We start from the raw sequence: 17,475 nt of genomic DNA, 5'->3' as shown, positions 1-17,475 counted from the left end.
TGAATTTTGTCTAGACACCATTTCTGTTGATGAAATAAAGACATATCATTATGTATTGTAAATCGTCTCATCTTGACTCTGAAATCGGTGTTGCAGGGCTCGGTTAACACGAGGGTTGTAGGTGAGATACAGGAGGGTGGCTTGGATGCAGTTTTTACTGCCAGGTGAATCTCTGAACTGATGAAGAGACTTCTACTCACATGGTCCCTGCTAATTCACTGGTGGTCTTTGATCCTGTTACCTTTGTTCTGCAGGAACATCCCAGGGTGTTCTGTTGCAAACATTAAATAAGTTTTTTTGGAAGATCAAATAAGCTGTATCTATGCCCATTCCCCCAGTGCGTGACTTAAGGCAGTTCTGCTCAGTCTTTGTTTTGGTCTTCTAAAGCGCCAGTGTACTTGTTGGAAGGTAAGGGATGAGGCTGGGGTTTGTTTCCCCTTTGAGGAAAACCTGAGAGAAACTGAGAGAGGTTTCCGTAGAAACAGAACATACCTGAAAAATCTCTGTAGAATTCCCTTCTGAATGAGGAAACTTGTGCCGTGGACCATTAGCAGGAGAGCCAGAAAAGAAAGAAGAAATTATAACAGCTTTAGATGCTATTTACCACAAGAAGGACATGGAGTCTAGCAGGGAGGTGTTTGTGCTGTGGGAGTCCCACATCAACCACCTCTGTCCTTGTGTCGGATGCAGGCTGGGAGCCTGCTCAGCAGCTTGGCAGGAGGAGACCCAGGGAGGGGGCAATGGTGACACCAGTTGTCTACCCTGGCCTACATGCTTGCTGGGATGATACTCTGTGGAGTGGGGAGGAGGGCAGGCTGCTAGAAGGAGGTACCCAGGCTGTTTTGTCACCAGACAGAAGACTGTTGATTGTGTTCCCTTGGTCACCAACCTTAGAGATGCAAGCTGCATTTTCTTCCCTTTGCAGCAGTGAAAGTTGCCTGCTATGTTTCAACCAAAATTCTCATGGAAGAAAATGAAGTGTTACTTTCTAGTTGCATTACTCAGTTTTCCAAATCCTCATGTTGAGAATATATGAAGAAGGCTTCCCACCCCATCAAATCTGTCAGAAAATGTTGCATCCACCACATCTACGCTGCCTGGCAGTAGACTAAGTCCATTAGCAAAGCTGTTTCTCCATCCCTCAATTGTTGCTGGCATTTAATGGCCACGATTTCAAGTTTGTTTGGGTTGTTTGGGTTTTTTTGCCTTAAAATGCTGAACAAATGCGAAGGCAAATTGTCAATGAGTTTCTAGTGAGGCAGAATATGAATGTAAATCCTGGTCTCAAACAAAACCAAAATGCTGCAATCTTTATGCTTGAGTTATTTTCCTGCAGTCCTGCTTTCTGCTAGCCTTGCCTTAGAGTGGTCAAATCATGGAGGATTTTTATGCTTAGGGAAAGCTGCATAGCAAACAAACTTGTTCCAAGCATCGCTCCCCACTGAGGTGATAGAAAATGTGAACTGTGATAAGCTTGACAAATAAAAGCAGCTTGAAGTATGTGGCAGAAACAGGAGCAGGGACAGTCAGAAGAAGGGGCTTTATTTTCCAGGTACACCAGTGGAAGAGCTGCTTTCTTGGGCTGCTTCCTTGGGCTGCATACAACCCAGAAAGCCAACCCTCCTGAGATAGGCTGTACTAGCAAACTGAAATGAGCTCTTTTTGGCTTTGCTTTTCTTTTGGTTCTTATGTGTGAATGAATGACACTGTGAAGCAAGTAAGATTTTTGTGACTACGATGTGATCTCAAACAGCTTAAAGTAAATTGTCTGATATCACTTAGTTTCAATTTTGAATCCAAAAGCATTAGCTATGAGGAGGCCACATTAGCATGGAAAGGCTCTATCAGAGTTTGAGGATTGCATTAGCACAGGCAGACAAGCAGCAGATATTCTTCAGCTGTTTTCTTCTCTCTTTAATTTTCTGTCCTTTCAGATTCCATGAGTGTTTCCTCTGTCTTTTTATTCATCAGCTGCTGAAGAGATAGAGACCACGTAGCCTTCCAGGTTACTTTCAAAACAAACTATTCCTTTCTTGTCGGTGCCTTGGGTCTTAGGCTACCTTGAAGTTCTGTGGATCTGGCTGGTTTCTGATACGAACACCGCTAGCATGCACAACAAGCTGTACATCCCAAAATGCTCCCCAAAGACACAAGGCTGTTTCTGCAGTGGCAGCACACTCTGACAAGATCCAGCTCAGTTTACGTGAGAGAAATCTTGAGTCATGAAGCAAGCTACCCATTAACAATAGCAGTCAGAGTACAGTACAGCTGGGATTGGCATGAAATGGAGGAACAAAGTGTTTGCTTTTTTAACCTGTATTATCGATTTAGCATTATAGCAGTGGGAGAGGGGAACATAACAGCAGAAAATCTGCTTTTCATCTCTCTGCTGAAGGCAGTTTGTGCTCAGTCCCTTAGTTTATTTCTTCTCCTTAGAATGTCCTTACTTTTTCATGATGGATGATAGTTCTAGGAGCATGCTCTGAAAGATAGTAAGAGAAAGAAAGCACAAAACTGAATTGGTTTAAAGGAGAAAAGGAAATGCTATCATAGTAATTAACCCCAGCACATATATCGTTAAGGTAATCTGGTGTTTACCTGACAACATACTTACCTTGTAGGGCTTTGTTCAATGCTAAGGGGAGGGTGGGAAGAGGGGAAGCACTTTGATTTTAAACCAAAATAAATACATGAATGCATGGGTGTGATCAGCAGGTTGAGGGAGATGATTCTTCTTCTCTACTCGACTCCTCTGAGACCTCACCTGGAGTGTTGCATCCAGCTCTGGGACCCCAATATAAGAATGTCATGGATCTGCTGGAGCAAGTCCAGAGGAGGGCCATGAGGATGGTCAGAGGGGCTGGGACACCTGTCCTATGAAGGCAGGCTGAGTTAGGGCTGTTCAGCCTGGAGAAGAGAAAGCTTCAGGGAGACCTTATAGCACCTTCCAGACCTAAAGAGGGCTTACAGCAAAGCTGTAGAGGGACAGTCAGCAAGGGCACATAGTGATAGGATAAAGAGTAATGGCTTTAAACTGAGAGTAGGTTTAGATTAGGTATAAGGTATTATTTAGGAATAAATTCTTTACTGTGAGAATGATGAGGCACTGAAACAGTCTGCCCTGTGCAGTTGTGGATGTGCCATCCCTCGAAGTGTTCAAGGCCAAATTGGATGGAGCTTTGAGCAATGTGGTCTAGAGGAAGGTGTCCCTGCCCATGGGTGTGGGGTTGGAACTAGATGATCTTTAAGCTCCTTTTAAACCCAAACCATTCTGATTCTATAATTCTGTGATTTACTAATTTGTTTGAAAACAGTGAACCCACCCTAGTAGCTCTTCCTGTACCAAATAAGGGGGTTTGTATATTTTTGAATTCTTTAAAACCTTACAAAGATGGACTCAATTAAACAAGTTCCACTTTCTAAAATCCAGGTTATTTGTTTATTGCTGCAAAAATCCTCAAAGGGGTTAATTAGGGTTAAACTGCTGCTGACACCCCAAGTTTATCTGTGTTTGTGCAAGTGGTGAACTGCTACCTTTGGGTGGCCAAGTGGCTTTTGCAGGATAATTGGTACACTTGCTGTCATCACCACAACTTTCCTCTGAGTGCTCCAGGGTGGAATAAAATAAAAGTACTGTGGGATTTTTTTTTTAAGAGGTGTTTGCACTGAAAAAATGCAAAACTGGCAGTAGTTACAGCAGGTGTAAATGTGAACACCTTTAAGATTCTCAAAAATTCTAGAGGAACACAGGGTTTTGCAAGTCCCTTACCCCACCTGTAGATTTTCCTGGGGGAGCTCAGCTGTATAAATAACTCCTCCGTGGTTATCAGGTTTGTTATTTCAATGTACATTCACTCTTATCAAGCTGTTGCAGCCCCAGAAGCAAAAGCAGGTGAGCAGCTAGTTAAATGAGTGGGTATTTATTCCTCACACGTTGTTGAAAGGTTGAGTAAACATGCCCTGTTCTGAAGAAGATGGCAAGCACTTGTGCTGAACAGCAGCTTTCTCTTCCCTATCCTGCTCACTATGGAGTGTTTTCCCAGGGGCTAAGAGGCTCAAAGCTGAATGGAGAATTGAGAAGCAGGAAAAAATTGAACAGCATGGAGAAATCAAAGAGCAGTGCAATGAGGGAAACCAAACCTAGTGAATTGTAAAATTTTCACAACTTTGACAGAATCAGGATTTCAGCCCCAGAGTCTTTCTTTTCTGCAAAAGAATAAAATCAGCAGACATATCTCAGACTAATTCTGCAATGTGAGAGTATCAGTGTCCCCACCTGCTTCACTGTCAATTTTATTCCCTTCATTTGCCATGAGAAGGGAGCATTGCTTTTAAAGATATTTTGGTTGCTTTGCAGCCAAAGACACAAATTTAGAAAAATAACACTGTGAAAACACAGGGCTCTCTGGAGGAGAGGATGGGGAAAATGCAGCACTTCTTGGAAAACAAAAATCTAGAGTGCCTAAAATGCCTAATTCTTTATGAAAATCTTGACCTAGTAATTTTGGTTGCTAAGGTCATTATACATCTTCTAATGATCTCCAGTTTTGTTTTTTGATTTAGGATCATGGCTTCATGAAGAAACACAAACATTAGATTATGTCAAGCCCCCCATCTTCTTGGAATACCCTTAGGTACTCCAGCAAGAGCACAAGCACAATAATTCTCACAACAATAATTCTCAGGTTTAGGCATGGGTTGCAAATATGATAATTAGTTCCAAGTCATCTGAAATTGGGTAGCTTTGTGAAGAGAGTAGCCAATTTAGTATAAATATTCCAAATCCCAGTTAACCAAATAAAAACTCCTACGTTTTAGAGCACACCACAGAATTCTTTAGAAAACTATCATATACATAAAGAACAAAAAGAACTGATGCTGGACATCCTGCTCAGGTTACATGGAACTGGAATCCTCTGCTTTAGAAAGGCAGGAAACACAGCTAGCAAAGACTTCAAACACATCTATCAGTGAAATAGCAGACAGACTGCAGCTTTTGTAGAAATGCTTGCACTCGGTTATTGAATTGGGAAGACATTGTGACACTCTGAAGATGGAACATCAGGCTGTGGTCATCTCAGTGGAGCTTTCTGATCATTCTGCAATCATTCCCTGGTTTGCAGAAAATGAGTGAGCAAGAAGACTGCTTGATTCTGGCAAATGGTTCCTTTGTAAGGAAAGCTGCTGTCTTTTCCAGTTCATTTGGAGTGCTCAGATCTGTTTTTCATGCCTCCAGAGATAAGAAAAAAATTATTAGATGGTACCAATGGCTTGACACAGTCTTGCATGTAGAGGCTGAGAGACAGCAACCCTCAGTGCAATGCTCCAAGAGCCAGGTGCCTATTCTGGGCTGTAATTCCTGACCCTGCCTGTTTTCAGGAAACCACAAGTAGTATCTGTACTCATTACATACTGATATTTGACTGCATCAGTCTATTAATCTTACCAGACTTAAGCATGTATTATCCACCAGTCAATGCCCTGACTGGTGCAAATTATGAAGGTTTTTCTCTCACATCATTCATGTGCAGATCCTGTTGACATCAGCATAATTCCTACACATCTTTGTGGATCCACCTCCTGGCTGTCAGCTGTGATTAAGGGTATACTAAATTCAGTGAAGCTCTTTTCACTCAGTTATGTGTGAAAAGCTGCCATTTAAGGCCTGCTTCCCCTAATGGAGTCTGGCAGCCTGGGACCATGCAGAAGATGCCCTTTTGCTCCATAGCTGTTTTCCTCTTAAATAAAAGTGAAAATGCAGTGAGAGATGCAAGCCTTTGGGCAGAACTATGTGTGTAGCCACAATATCTCTTAGAAGATAAAATACTGTTTATGCTCTAACATGTATCCTCTAAGTGAGCCTTGGAAATTATTAGCTAGGAGACAGTTATCTGTGCACAAATTGTTTTCTGTCACTTCAAAGCATGCTGACTGTGGTCCTCAGGACCAAGATTTTGGAGATTTGCAGATAGTCTGACTCCAGCTGTACACAGTTGCTGGATTCCCCTGTCAGTGTAGGTTTTTGTAACATTCTGTCGAGATTAGCTCATCTGTATAGTCAGCAATGCTCTTGTCATTGTGTTTAGGTGGAATGAAATCAGTTGGAAACAACCATCCTGTCATGCATTGATTCTCCACCTTTGCTTTGCTATGTGCTTGAAGCTCCAGTTTTGGTGGCCTGTCTTCAGAATCTAATAAACCTAAAGTTTGACCAGCAGTTGCTCAAAAAAAGTTTGTTTTTTTTTTTTCCCAATGGATCTTTAGTCAAATAAGTTTTTTAGGTTTTCTGTCTCTCACTTCATCTTCCTGGTCTCAATAACGATTAATTTTGGATAATGCCATGTGAAAGAAATGGAACAGAATGTGAAGAGTGAGTCCTTTGGGTGTAAAACTAAACAGTTAAAATGTAAATATTTTGTCAGGAGTTTATGCTGCAGTTGGGTGTGAAATGATGAAATGGCTCTTCATCTCCACCAAATCCAGATAAGGAAGTTTTAAATAGCCTTCTAGTTTGCATTGTAGCCAAATATGGTTGGTCTGTATAAATCCTACCAGTGGGAAGGGCATTTCTTCTTTTTTTGTATATAGAGCTTGTCTGGTTTGAGCTGAAGTCTGGAAACATTGAGGAATCCTGATAGCCAAACATGCATTTTGTATTCAGTATCCTACTGTGCTGTTTCATAGGGGCTTTCAATAAGGAATTAAATGCATTCTCTAAGTGTCCAAAGTAACCTTTCTTCCAAAGAGGAAGTCCTAAGACAAGCTTCCTGTTCTCTTTGAGACATGCAATTTTTACTTACGAAAAAATGTCCTGTGATATGACCTGGCCAATTATTATCCACCACCTGGTCTTTATAGTTAGATCCAGAGGAATCAATACATAATGAGAGGTAACTTTAAAAACATTTATTTGTCCCTAATGGTTATTATTTACTTGTTGGACATTCAGTTTTGGTGTGGAAATGGCATGGATAATATTGGTCAGAAAAAAAGCTCATAATTGGTTGAAGGACAAGCATCCATAAACTGTACTATTAGACTTGCTCGGTGCTCTCAATGCCACAGCTCACAGAGTGTAGTTGACTTGTCTGAAGACTCCTGCAGTATCGGGTGGATTTTGTGTAACCTTGAGGTTTTCTTTCAGCTGAGAATAAAACCATGGTATTTGTGGGCAGCTGCAGCTGTCCTGCTGTCTTAGTACAGGGTATGCGTTTGGTTGGAGGTTGCTAGGACGGTTATTGAGCTGTAGAAAGTGATATTTTCAATGTTGAATTGATACTCCTCTCTCATTGAACTTAATACAAAGAATCCTACAGACAAATTCTGGCAGAATGGTGTAGATGAGGGGGAAAAGAAAAATCTTGAACCAGTATGGGACTAAAGATGATAGTTTGGGAAAGTTATCAAAGAAAATTGAAGAGCAACATCAATTCTGCTCTTAGGCTACCCATCTTAGATTTGTAAAATCCAGGTTAGAACAGACTGAATTTTGGCTGTTTAGAGTATGTCTGCGCACATGGATTCACTGTTACATTAAAAAGTGTCTGTGCTTTCTCTACATTACTATTGCAAGTCACTGTTAATCAGGGATGGCAGTGGGTAATGTTTCTGTATGCTTCATTTGGAATTTTTTAAATATAGTTTTTGTAAGTACTTATTTTTAAAAAAAGGATATGATCAGTAGATTTTGAATCATACACATTTTTCTTTCATCTAAACATGACCTTTCCTATGAGGAAAGGCTGAGAGAATTGGGGTTGTTCAGGTTGGAGAAGGCTCCAAGGTGACCTAATAGTGGCCTTACAGTAAGTGAAAGGGAGTCTACAAGAGAGCTGGAGAGGGACTCACAGCAAGGGCATGTAGTGATAGGACTAGGGGGAATGGCTTTAAACTGAAAGAGAATAGGTTTAGTAGGAAGAAATTCTTTACTGTGAGGGTGGTGAGGCACTGGAACTGGTTGCCCAGAGAAGTTGTGAACACCCCATCCCTGGAAGTGTTCAAGCAAAGGCTTTATGGGGCTTTGAGCAACCTGGTCTAGTGGAATGTGTCCCTTGACAGGGCAAGGACTGGAACTAGATGATCTTTAAGATCCCTTCCAACTCAAATCATGCTGTGATTCTATCATTAATATATGATTCCATATATTGATTTCTTTTCGAAATCAAGTTAAAACAAAGCAAACCAATGCTGAGTGCCTTTGACTAAATTAAATAGTTCATATAGGAATTGAGGAATACAGACTGGAAGAGTATTCAAGTTTTAATGCCCAGGTTCAATGTATTTGTGATGCACCAGCATATTCATGTATTGAAATCAGTATTCATAAAAATGCTGCAGCAGTGCCAGAATAAAGTGCATTTTCCAAAACCTTGCCTCAGTTGTATTAAGAAGTACATGTACTTTTAAATACTGCAGGCTGTAAGCAGGAAGCACCAGGTAGCATACCTACAGCAATTACATTTTAAACTGCTAGCACAAGTCCTGTACATAATGATCTCCAAAGACAGCATGCTGGAAGAGTGTTACTTTCAAAAGTAATGACATTGTTTTGAAAACTGACTATATTTCTCTGAAGATCTTCTCTGGGAGGTAGAATCATTGTCATTATATAGGAAAAGCTGCCAAGCAACTCCTGTGAGTTCTCAACAGAGTGCTACTGAAATTCTGTCTTGCTTTGAATAACTTCTGCACTTCACCTTTTGAAAGAGACTTCTGTCTGAGTATCAAACCCCAGCAGATCAACAGATCAGGCTCTAGGCCCTCTCTATTTAGTAGAAAGATTGTAGTGGAAAGTGGTTAAATTGCACCTAAGTGACAATTTAACATGGTTTATGCTGACTGGCTTACTAAAGGAACTATAACCCCATTACAACTCACAAACAATTTTTGGATGAGCAATGTAACAGTGCCTTGTGTTTCTTACCACAAAAGATTCGAAGTTGGTTGTTTTCTTTGTTTTGTATATAGGAAAAAAGGGGGGTTGTTTAGAAAGCGAGGAGAAAAAATTGAACAGAATCTCTGACTTTCAGCATTGTGTAAAGTAATCTTGTTTATTATGCGCCCTATAAAAAGGTATTTATGGGCTTGCTACTGCAAGTGATTGTAAAGGAGCCTCTATGCTCTCAAAGAACAAAACCTGTGATCTGAGGCAACCAGAATTCAAATCACTTTTAAGAAAGGCTTGTTGATTTCTTGAATGCAAAGCACAATACCTTACCAACATTATGATTGTAAGGAAGCTTAGAGCATGTGGCAAAAGAAAAGGAAGAGCTGCTGAAAAAGCAATTTTGTAGTTATCGGCTCTGGCATTGCAATTATTTGGTGGGGGTTTTTACATGTAGATCTTTTGATTTATTCATTGAACAATTATTCAACTTGGAGGTCACCCGTGGGACAAACCTGTAACTGAGAGAAGTTGTGTCATTGAACTCAATGCGTTCAAGGCTTCTCTTTCTTACAGTGGCCGGAGCTGAAGAAGTTTTCCCTGGGACAATCCTCGTCGAGTTGATTGGATGATGGAATGAGTATAAAGAAACTGGGATTCGGTGACCTAGAGCTCCTCGGAACTCAGTAATTCCCCGGCGTTGCTGCTTTCACCGCAGAAGGAGGCCGAGCGTTCGGGAGCTTGGCAGTGTCCGGGAGGCTGCGGGGCGCTGGGGCGGTGCTGGCGGTGCTGCCCGAGCCGCTCTGCCCCCTGGCTCGCCCCCTCCTCCCCAGGGTCGGCACAGGGTGCCGGGGCCCCCCGCCGCCCCCCTCCCAAGGGCTGTCCCGGGCGCTACTTGCCATGGACACGCGGCGTCCCGAGGCTGCGGGCGGCGGGCTGGGCGCGCCCTCCTGGCGGCGCTTCCCCTCCGAGCCGGAACCGGAGCCGGAGCGGGAGCCGAGCCCGGGGCCGGGGCCGGGGCCGGAACCGCCGCGGGACGCGGTGCTCTCGCTGTCGCTGCCCGCCCGGCTCCCGGTGAGGACGCGGGAGAGGAAGCTGGATTTGCGGGTGCCCGGGCAGTGCCCGCTGTCCGGGGAGTCGCCGCGCTCCTCTTCCAGATCCCGGCAGGCGCTCGCCCGGCTGTGCCTGCGGGGCGCCCGGCGGGAGGCGGCCGCCCCCGCCGCCCCCTCCCCTCCGCCCGCCGGGGCGGCCCTGGGAGCCTCCTCGCTGCTGGAGGAGGGCGGCTGGTGCTGTCCGTGGTGCCGGCGGCGCGGCGGCGGCGTGCCCCGGAGCTGCCCGCGGTGCTGCCGGGCCGGCGGGGCCGCGGGACCGGCGGGCGGCGGGAGCGGCGCTGGCGCGGGGCGCGGCGGGGACGCGTTGCTGGTCAGGCAGGGCGGCGGAGGCACCACCGAGCTCTTCTTGGAGTTGTACAGGCTGGGCTCCTCCTCGGAGGGGCCCGCCGGCCACTGCGGCTGCCCGCACAGACTCTTCTGGATCTTCTTGATGCCCAGGTGGGCGATTTCGAGGATGTTGAGGAAGAGGGAGACGGCGGCGATGCTGTTCATGAAAACCATAAAGATGGTCTTCTCTGTGGGTCGGGACACAAAACAATCCACCGTGTTAGGGCAAGGGGACCGAGTGCATTTGTAAAGGGGAGACATGTGAAAGCCGTATAAAAGATACTGACCTATCATAAAGCCCACTTCGACCACCGACCGGGTCAGGATATGTAGGACATAGGTGCGCAGCAGGGACCCTCTCAGGGGTGCCTTATGCACTTTCTTCTGTTCCTCCAGCTTACGCAGTTCTCTCTCCACCCTCCTGTGTTCCTCGAGCATGGGCTCCAGGCCCTCGAGCTGAGCCCGCAGCTGGGCTTTCCTGTTCTGTCGCTCTTTTTCCAGCACCCTTAACCTGTAGAGCGCGTGGCCCATGTACACTAAGGATGGGGAGGACACAAATATGATCTGAAGTACCCAGTATCTGATCAAAGAGATGGGGAAGGCTTTGTCGTAGCAGATATTGTTGCAGCCAGGTTGCTCTGTGTTGCAGATGAACTCGGACTGCTCATCATCCCAGACATCTTCAGCAGCCACTCCCAGCACCAGCATCCGGAATATGAAGAGGATTGTGAGCCAGATTTTGCCAACTATGGTGGAGTGGATGTGCACTTCTTCAAGGATGCTGCCCAACAAATTCCAGTCCCCCATGGTCAGAAGTTCATTTCTGGGGGGAAAAAAAAAGTCTAAAAAAAAAAAGTTAAGAAAAGAGGTTATTTTCCATGATGGGTTTCTTTTGGAAATGGCCATTTTTAGCTTTGTCATTGTTGTTTGTTTGTTTTTGTTGTTTACAATTTTAATAAATGTGTTTCAGATACATTCCTCTGGTAGCTGGAGAGCTCTTAGAAGTGCATCATTATTTTCTACTTATTGGGTCTTTAAATGAATTCAAACTTCATGATTACTGGTCAAAGATGCAAATGTGAGATTATTTTAAGAATAAGAGAGATTGATTTCAGCTGTTAACCACAGTACTTCATAACTGCCTATAGTTGTATATTATTTTCTTCCCACTAGAAATGAAGACAACATTTTTTCCCACCTTGCAAATCCTTTGCCAACTACAGTTTAATTCTACACCCAGTCCATTCCACACTGACTTTGGATTTGCCATAGTTTTTCCATAATAGATTAAGTTCTTGGCTTTAATTTGTTGGATCAAGTTTTGAGAAGTGTCCTATAATTGTGACTTTAAAAAAAGTCACATTTTAAATTATTTTTTACCCCAAGGTAGCAGCAATATTAGTGCCATCCATCCAATATTTTCCCGTCTACCTGGGTAACAATATAAAAGTTTCTCTCTTGGCTTCCCAAAACTACAAATTTACACCTAGCAGTATATTTGCAGTCTCAGTTCCAGGATAATATCAATAAACCGAATGCTCCTAGGGTTAATACCTTTATTTTTATACATCAAGTTTTACTGCATCTTAATTATAAGTTTTAACATATGAGTTAATGAAATCAGAGCGATGTGGAGGTTTTAGACAGTGGGTGTGTGAAAATCTTTTTAACTACCTCTATGCCAGAAACTGTCTGATTCACAAGCAAATTGGTCTATGTTCTGCTTGATTTACAAGCTGCTACTTTTGAAGTTTTGTTTTGGAGCTTCAGGTAGTGTGAGGAATTGAAATGTAAGATATCTGATTGTTTATTTGTGAATCAACTGCATGTTTGGTGTTGTGCCCCTGGAACTGTTTTTTCTACTAATATGGCAATAAATTATTGAAAGCAACTGGGATCATATCTATCTTAGTGTTTACACTTGAATTTTTTTTTTTGCGATAATACTTTCAAAATATTCCAAATTCCACTAAACTGCAACCTTTACTAAAGTGCAATTTCTAATCTTTTTTTTTTTTTTTAATGTGGCTGGTTGATGTGCCCAAAATCTTCTATATATTTAAATGATACCATATCTGGGTGATATCACCATTATTAATATGACTTGGTTCATGACATGATCCCAGGTAGTTCAGTTTTGCTTCAAGGCTGTATTTATCCACACTGCAAGTCAAAACTTTCAGTTGTAACCAGCAGTGAAGTAATTCTCAGCATAGGCATCCTACAGACTTTATTATTATGTTTCTGGCACTGCTTTTTGTCTGCAAATTTGAATTTTCACACGTGGAACTGGCTAAGGAAACACATATAGCCTAGCAATCTCTTAGGTGCTGTTATGCACCCAGAATATCTTGTTTCCCCACTCTTTCCCTCCCACACATATCATTGCAATGAGACACATGAGGAAAACAGAAAGTCAGCAATAATTATTGTAGTCCAATGCAACAGTTAAGCAAAGGAACTTTAGGTATATTCACTGCCTTGCAAATGGGTGGTCCCTCACTGAAATTAATTGACTCAGCAAAAAACCCCAATCCCAAGTGTGATGCTACAATGTAAATTCGGGAATAAATATGTTTTAATCCCAAAGATTAAATTCTATAGCAGCAGGAACTGTTCTGGAACAGAAACTGGACATAACTATTCTGGGCAAGGGAGGTGTGTAAAGATATCACTCTGGCTCTACAGAGTTTTGTTTCGTAAGTTGCTTCTACTAGTGTTCAAATAACTCTATCCTCACCTTTGCATTATAAAATCCAACAGAGGAAAGTAATTCAATTGTAAGAATGGTATAATTCACCCTTTAAGTGAGCCTTTGATACCAGAACACTTCCTCTCAGCTCTGCACTGGTAGAATTGCAGTATAAACAATGATACAGTAAACACTGTGTACAAAATACAGAAGTTAGTTTAGAGCTACAAAAGCCAGCATTTCTAAGAAACTGGCCAAAACTACTTCACAACCTTGTCATAACAATGTGCTTCTATTTTTTCTATTTTTCCCCTTCCCTGGTTTTAACTGAGTTCTGTGTAACAGAGTAATTTCAGTTCACTCTAAGACAGTTATCTTAAATATCAATGATATAGTTATTTCCAGTTTACTAGTATACTAGAAATTCTAGTACTACAACATATACTACTAGCATTGTTGACTAGAAATATACAATTTTTTTTGTATAGAAAGTACATACCTGAGACATTTCTCACTATACTACCAAACTCCGTGTCTGCCCAAGTATTTTTATATGGTTATTTCAAGCAATTAAAATTCATGCATGTAATCAGTTAGAACCAGATGGAAATCTACCATTTCTCTTGGAGGAAGTTCCTTTATTTTTTTGATTTTGTTACTTCTTTAAAAATCATCTTGTCATTTGCCACCACTCAAAGCACTTCAATGTTACATTCATGCCAGGTTTTCATCAGTTGAGGTATGAAAAACCAGCATTAAACGTTAAATTTCGTATCAGAAGTTAAATGGTAAGATACAAATACCCATGGATTTAATTTGCACTGCTGGTCTGCAAGTCTGCCTGCTCCATACTGCCCTAGGAAGAATTATTTTTCTGCCACTTACCTTAGGAGAAAGCCCTTCTTTAGTCTCTTAGAGCATTGCAGAAGGAGCATGCAGAAGTGCTTGTTGCTATTTCTCTGAAACCTCTCTTTCACAGTCCTAGGACATCTACTTTTTTTTTTTCCCCCAAGAGCCAAAGCATAGACGTGGTACACTGCACGGGCTTCTCAGTTCTATGTAGCTGGATGCCAAGATCACTCAGTCTAAACTATTCATGCACAGTTTAAAAATCATCAGATGATAGGATGGTGCCTCTAGCCAAAATTATCATGCAATTATTTTAGTCAGTGGCATCTAACAAAGCCATTCCCCCAAGGCTTAATCTGTATGGCAGCAGTTTGTAAAGTCCCTATGCCTTGTTTTAGCCAGTTCTTCAAACTTTACACCTCCACCCAGCTCCAAAATGAAATTTTATTTTGTAAAATGGCTAAACAGGCAGCCTCTACAGTACAATAGAGTCTTACATTTTCTTTACGTTCCATTAGTTTCGCTTTGAATCAATGTTCAAGGATCGATCGGTCATGTCCGATTTCATACTCTGTTGCCTGGTGAGTTAATTTAGGATGTGTTAGACTGAGCCTTTCAAAATGGAGGCTGCAGGAAGTAAGACTCCAGTCTTAAGTTAGAAACACAGCCTTTCAGCACAGTAACCTTTCATCAGCTGGGTTGAATAGCCACCCTCAAGCCCATTTAGAACTGGTTATCTGTGAAAGACAAGGTTTGAAAAAGGAAGGCGAGTTGTCAAAATGGTATTTTGTGAGAAATTGGAGCCACTAGAACTGAGTCGCTGATACTAAGACCTTCTACTGCCTACTCCTGCCCAGGCCTAGGCCTAAATTTTGTAGAAATTCCAAATACTCATTTTTTTCCCTCTCTTGTTATGGAACTTCTGGCCTTTTTCTTTCATTTTATAAGACACATGTATGATTTCTATTTCCAACTCTTCTCCCAGAAGATACTCCTACTAACCACTGGCCAGTTCTCAAATGACAGTAGCATCACCTCTTCTTTGAAATTGTCTCTGATTTATGCACAACTGCATCCTTCTCTCTTGAACAAGCAGTACCCGTCTCCCTCCAAGTCCTGTTCGAGGATGCCTTCAGAACCCTGCCCTGCAGCAGATGAGGTGGCTGCAGCACCTTTCCTCTAGCCTCAGCCTAACACATCAGATGTATGGTTTATGCACACATTACAAACAAATGCTTTAGGGGCAGTAGGACTACAATTTTCACCCCTGAGAGATGCATTAATATTCATCCAAACCGCTCAGACCTCCACAGGCCTTTCTCATTCGTATACTCTCACACTCTTGTTATTGCCATTTTATTTTCACGTTGCTTCTTTCCAAATCTTGTCACCAAGTCCCTAAAACTTTTCCTTGCTGCTTCAGCTGTCTCAGACCTTCGACTCAGGCCTGGGCTGTCTGTGCTGCCTCATCAAATGTTGTTGACCTGACATTTTCCAGCAGCTTCCACAGTGCCCAGGTATTTTTCAGGAGCACCCTCTTCAACTCTGCTGTAAAAACTTGAGAAAAGACCAAGAGCTGCAGCACCTATGATGTGTCCATCCTGTCAGGGAATGAGCTCTGCTGTTCACTGCAGGAACAGCTCATCCCAGGTCAGCACATTTCTGTCCCATCCCACCTCCCCCTTCGCAGGTCCAGAACCACAGGCTGCCTACTCCACTCTGCCCTCAGAGCAACCTGAATTAAGGTTTTGGTTTTCTCAGAGGACAGGGCAGATGACAGTGGGCTGTTCAGGGACAATTTTTTGCATTTCTGCTTTAGCAGAACAAATAATGTTGTTAAAGGACTGCTCATAAAAGGTTTTTAATGGATCATATAATTAATTACGCATTAAAGGGAAACAGGGTGAGGGCACAGGGATGGTGGTGTTTGCATTTGGAGAGAAGCAAGAATCTCTGTTGCCTCAGGACACTCCTTGCTACAAGCATCTGCCACAGATGGAATCAGCTTGCAGCATTAATGACAGCAGGCTGTATGTGGATGTGGTGGGAGAGAATATATCCTGCAGATCAGAGAGATGGGACCTAGGCCAGTGGTGACTGGAACAGACAACAGTGAGAAGCAGCACTGTGGGAACCAGTGTATCTTCATGCCTGCCCTTCCTGGACCAGGAGTGACTGCCCTGCTGGGAAGCACAGACCCAAGGAAAACAGTGCTGGGGCAGGAGCTGATCACAACCAAGGAGGGTGAAACGTCTGGTCCTGGTGGTTATCCAATAAACCCCAGTATCCAAATTCAGTATGGGGCATTTACTGGGTCTTGTGTTTGACAGCAGAATTCTACACCTGGGATGGGGTGACCCTGCCTGTACGCACAGACTGGGGAATGAGAGGCTGGAAAGCAGAGCCACAGAAAAGGTCCTGGTAAATGACAAGATGAACATGAGCCAGCAGTGCCCTGGTAGCCAGGAGGGCCAACTCTGTCCTGGGGACCATCAGGCACAGCATCACCAGCCGGGCAAGGGAGGGGATTGTCCTGATCTGCTCTGAGCTGGGGCAGCCTCACCTCCAGTGCTGGGGGCAGTTCTGAGTGACACAGTATGAGAGACATTCAGCTATAGGAGAGAGCATCAAAGGAGGGCAGTGATGATGGTGAAGGGTCTTGAGGGGAAGCCAGTTGAGGTCACTTGGTATGTTCAGCCTGGAGAACTCATTGCAATCTACAGCTTTGTGAGGGGAAGAGGAGGGGCAGACACTGATCTCTTTTCTGTGGTGCCCAGTGATAGGATGCAAAGAAATAGCCTGAAGTTGTCAGGGAAGGTTTAGGTTTGATATTAGAAAAAGGGTCCTTGTTCAGAAGGCAGCTGAGCAATGGAACAGCCTTCCCACAGAAGGGGTCACAGCACCAAACCTGACAGAGTTCAAGAAGTATTTGGACAACACCCTCAGGCAGATGGGAGGATTCTTGGGGCTATCCTGTGCAGGGCCAGGAGTCAGATCTTTGTAGATCCCTTCCAAGTCAGGGTATTTTTTGATTCTAAATTAGAAGTGCCAGCTAGCACAAAGTAAGTTCTTCTACTATTAGATCCAAATACACTTTTTATAGCATTACAGGTTTTGATATTCTTATCAGGGACTCACACATTTGAAAAACAGAAAAAGATACATGTGGGAAGTAATAGTAATCTTCTTATAACACAAGACAGCAGCATTTCCTTGTACTAATACTTTACAATTCTAATATCACAACAAAGCTAACAGTGCAGGGTCAAAACCACTTCAAAGTGCACATGCTTTCTACTGTCTCACCAAACCCAGTAAAATTGGATGTGAACAGTGAGCTGGACAACAGGCTGCAGCCGAAGCAATTCAAGTATGGGCATAATTAAATGCAAAAATGAGTCTACAGAAATTTAACTTTCACATAAATCACTAATCCGGTACAGGTATACTCACTGTCTAGAAACACCCCAGCTTATTAAAAAAGTCACTTCACTTGAACTTGTTTTTCCATTTTACTACAGACAAATATTACCATGTTTCTGGTACTAAGTTGCTCCTTCTGGAGCAAGTTACCTTTCACAGGAACCAGCCAGCCACCCCTGAAACTTTAT

General features: G+C 43.0%; 1 protein-coding gene across 1 annotated transcript; it reads right to left on the bottom strand.

Annotated features, from left to right (window-relative positions):
* Positions 1–9,567: 9,567 nt before the first annotated feature.
* GJA10 (gap junction protein alpha 10) lies at positions 9,568–11,130 on the bottom strand. The gene is made up of 2 exons (XM_062488963.1): positions 10,274–11,130; positions 9,568–10,150 (listed from the first exon to the last, which is right to left on the bottom strand). Exons 1-2 carry the CDS (start codon positions 11,128–11,130, stop codon positions 9,568–9,570), a joined length of 1,440 nt encoding a protein of 479 aa, XP_062344947.1.
* Between the last annotated feature and the right edge of the window lie 6,345 nt (positions 11,131–17,475).

This window comes from Cinclus cinclus, chromosome 3 (assembly GCF_963662255.1).
Source record: "Cinclus cinclus chromosome 3, bCinCin1.1, whole genome shotgun sequence".
Taxonomy (NCBI): domain Eukaryota; kingdom Metazoa; phylum Chordata; class Aves; order Passeriformes; family Cinclidae; genus Cinclus; species Cinclus cinclus.
Note: the sequence above shows the minus strand (reverse complement) of the source record. Positions and strands in the feature narration are given on the sequence as shown.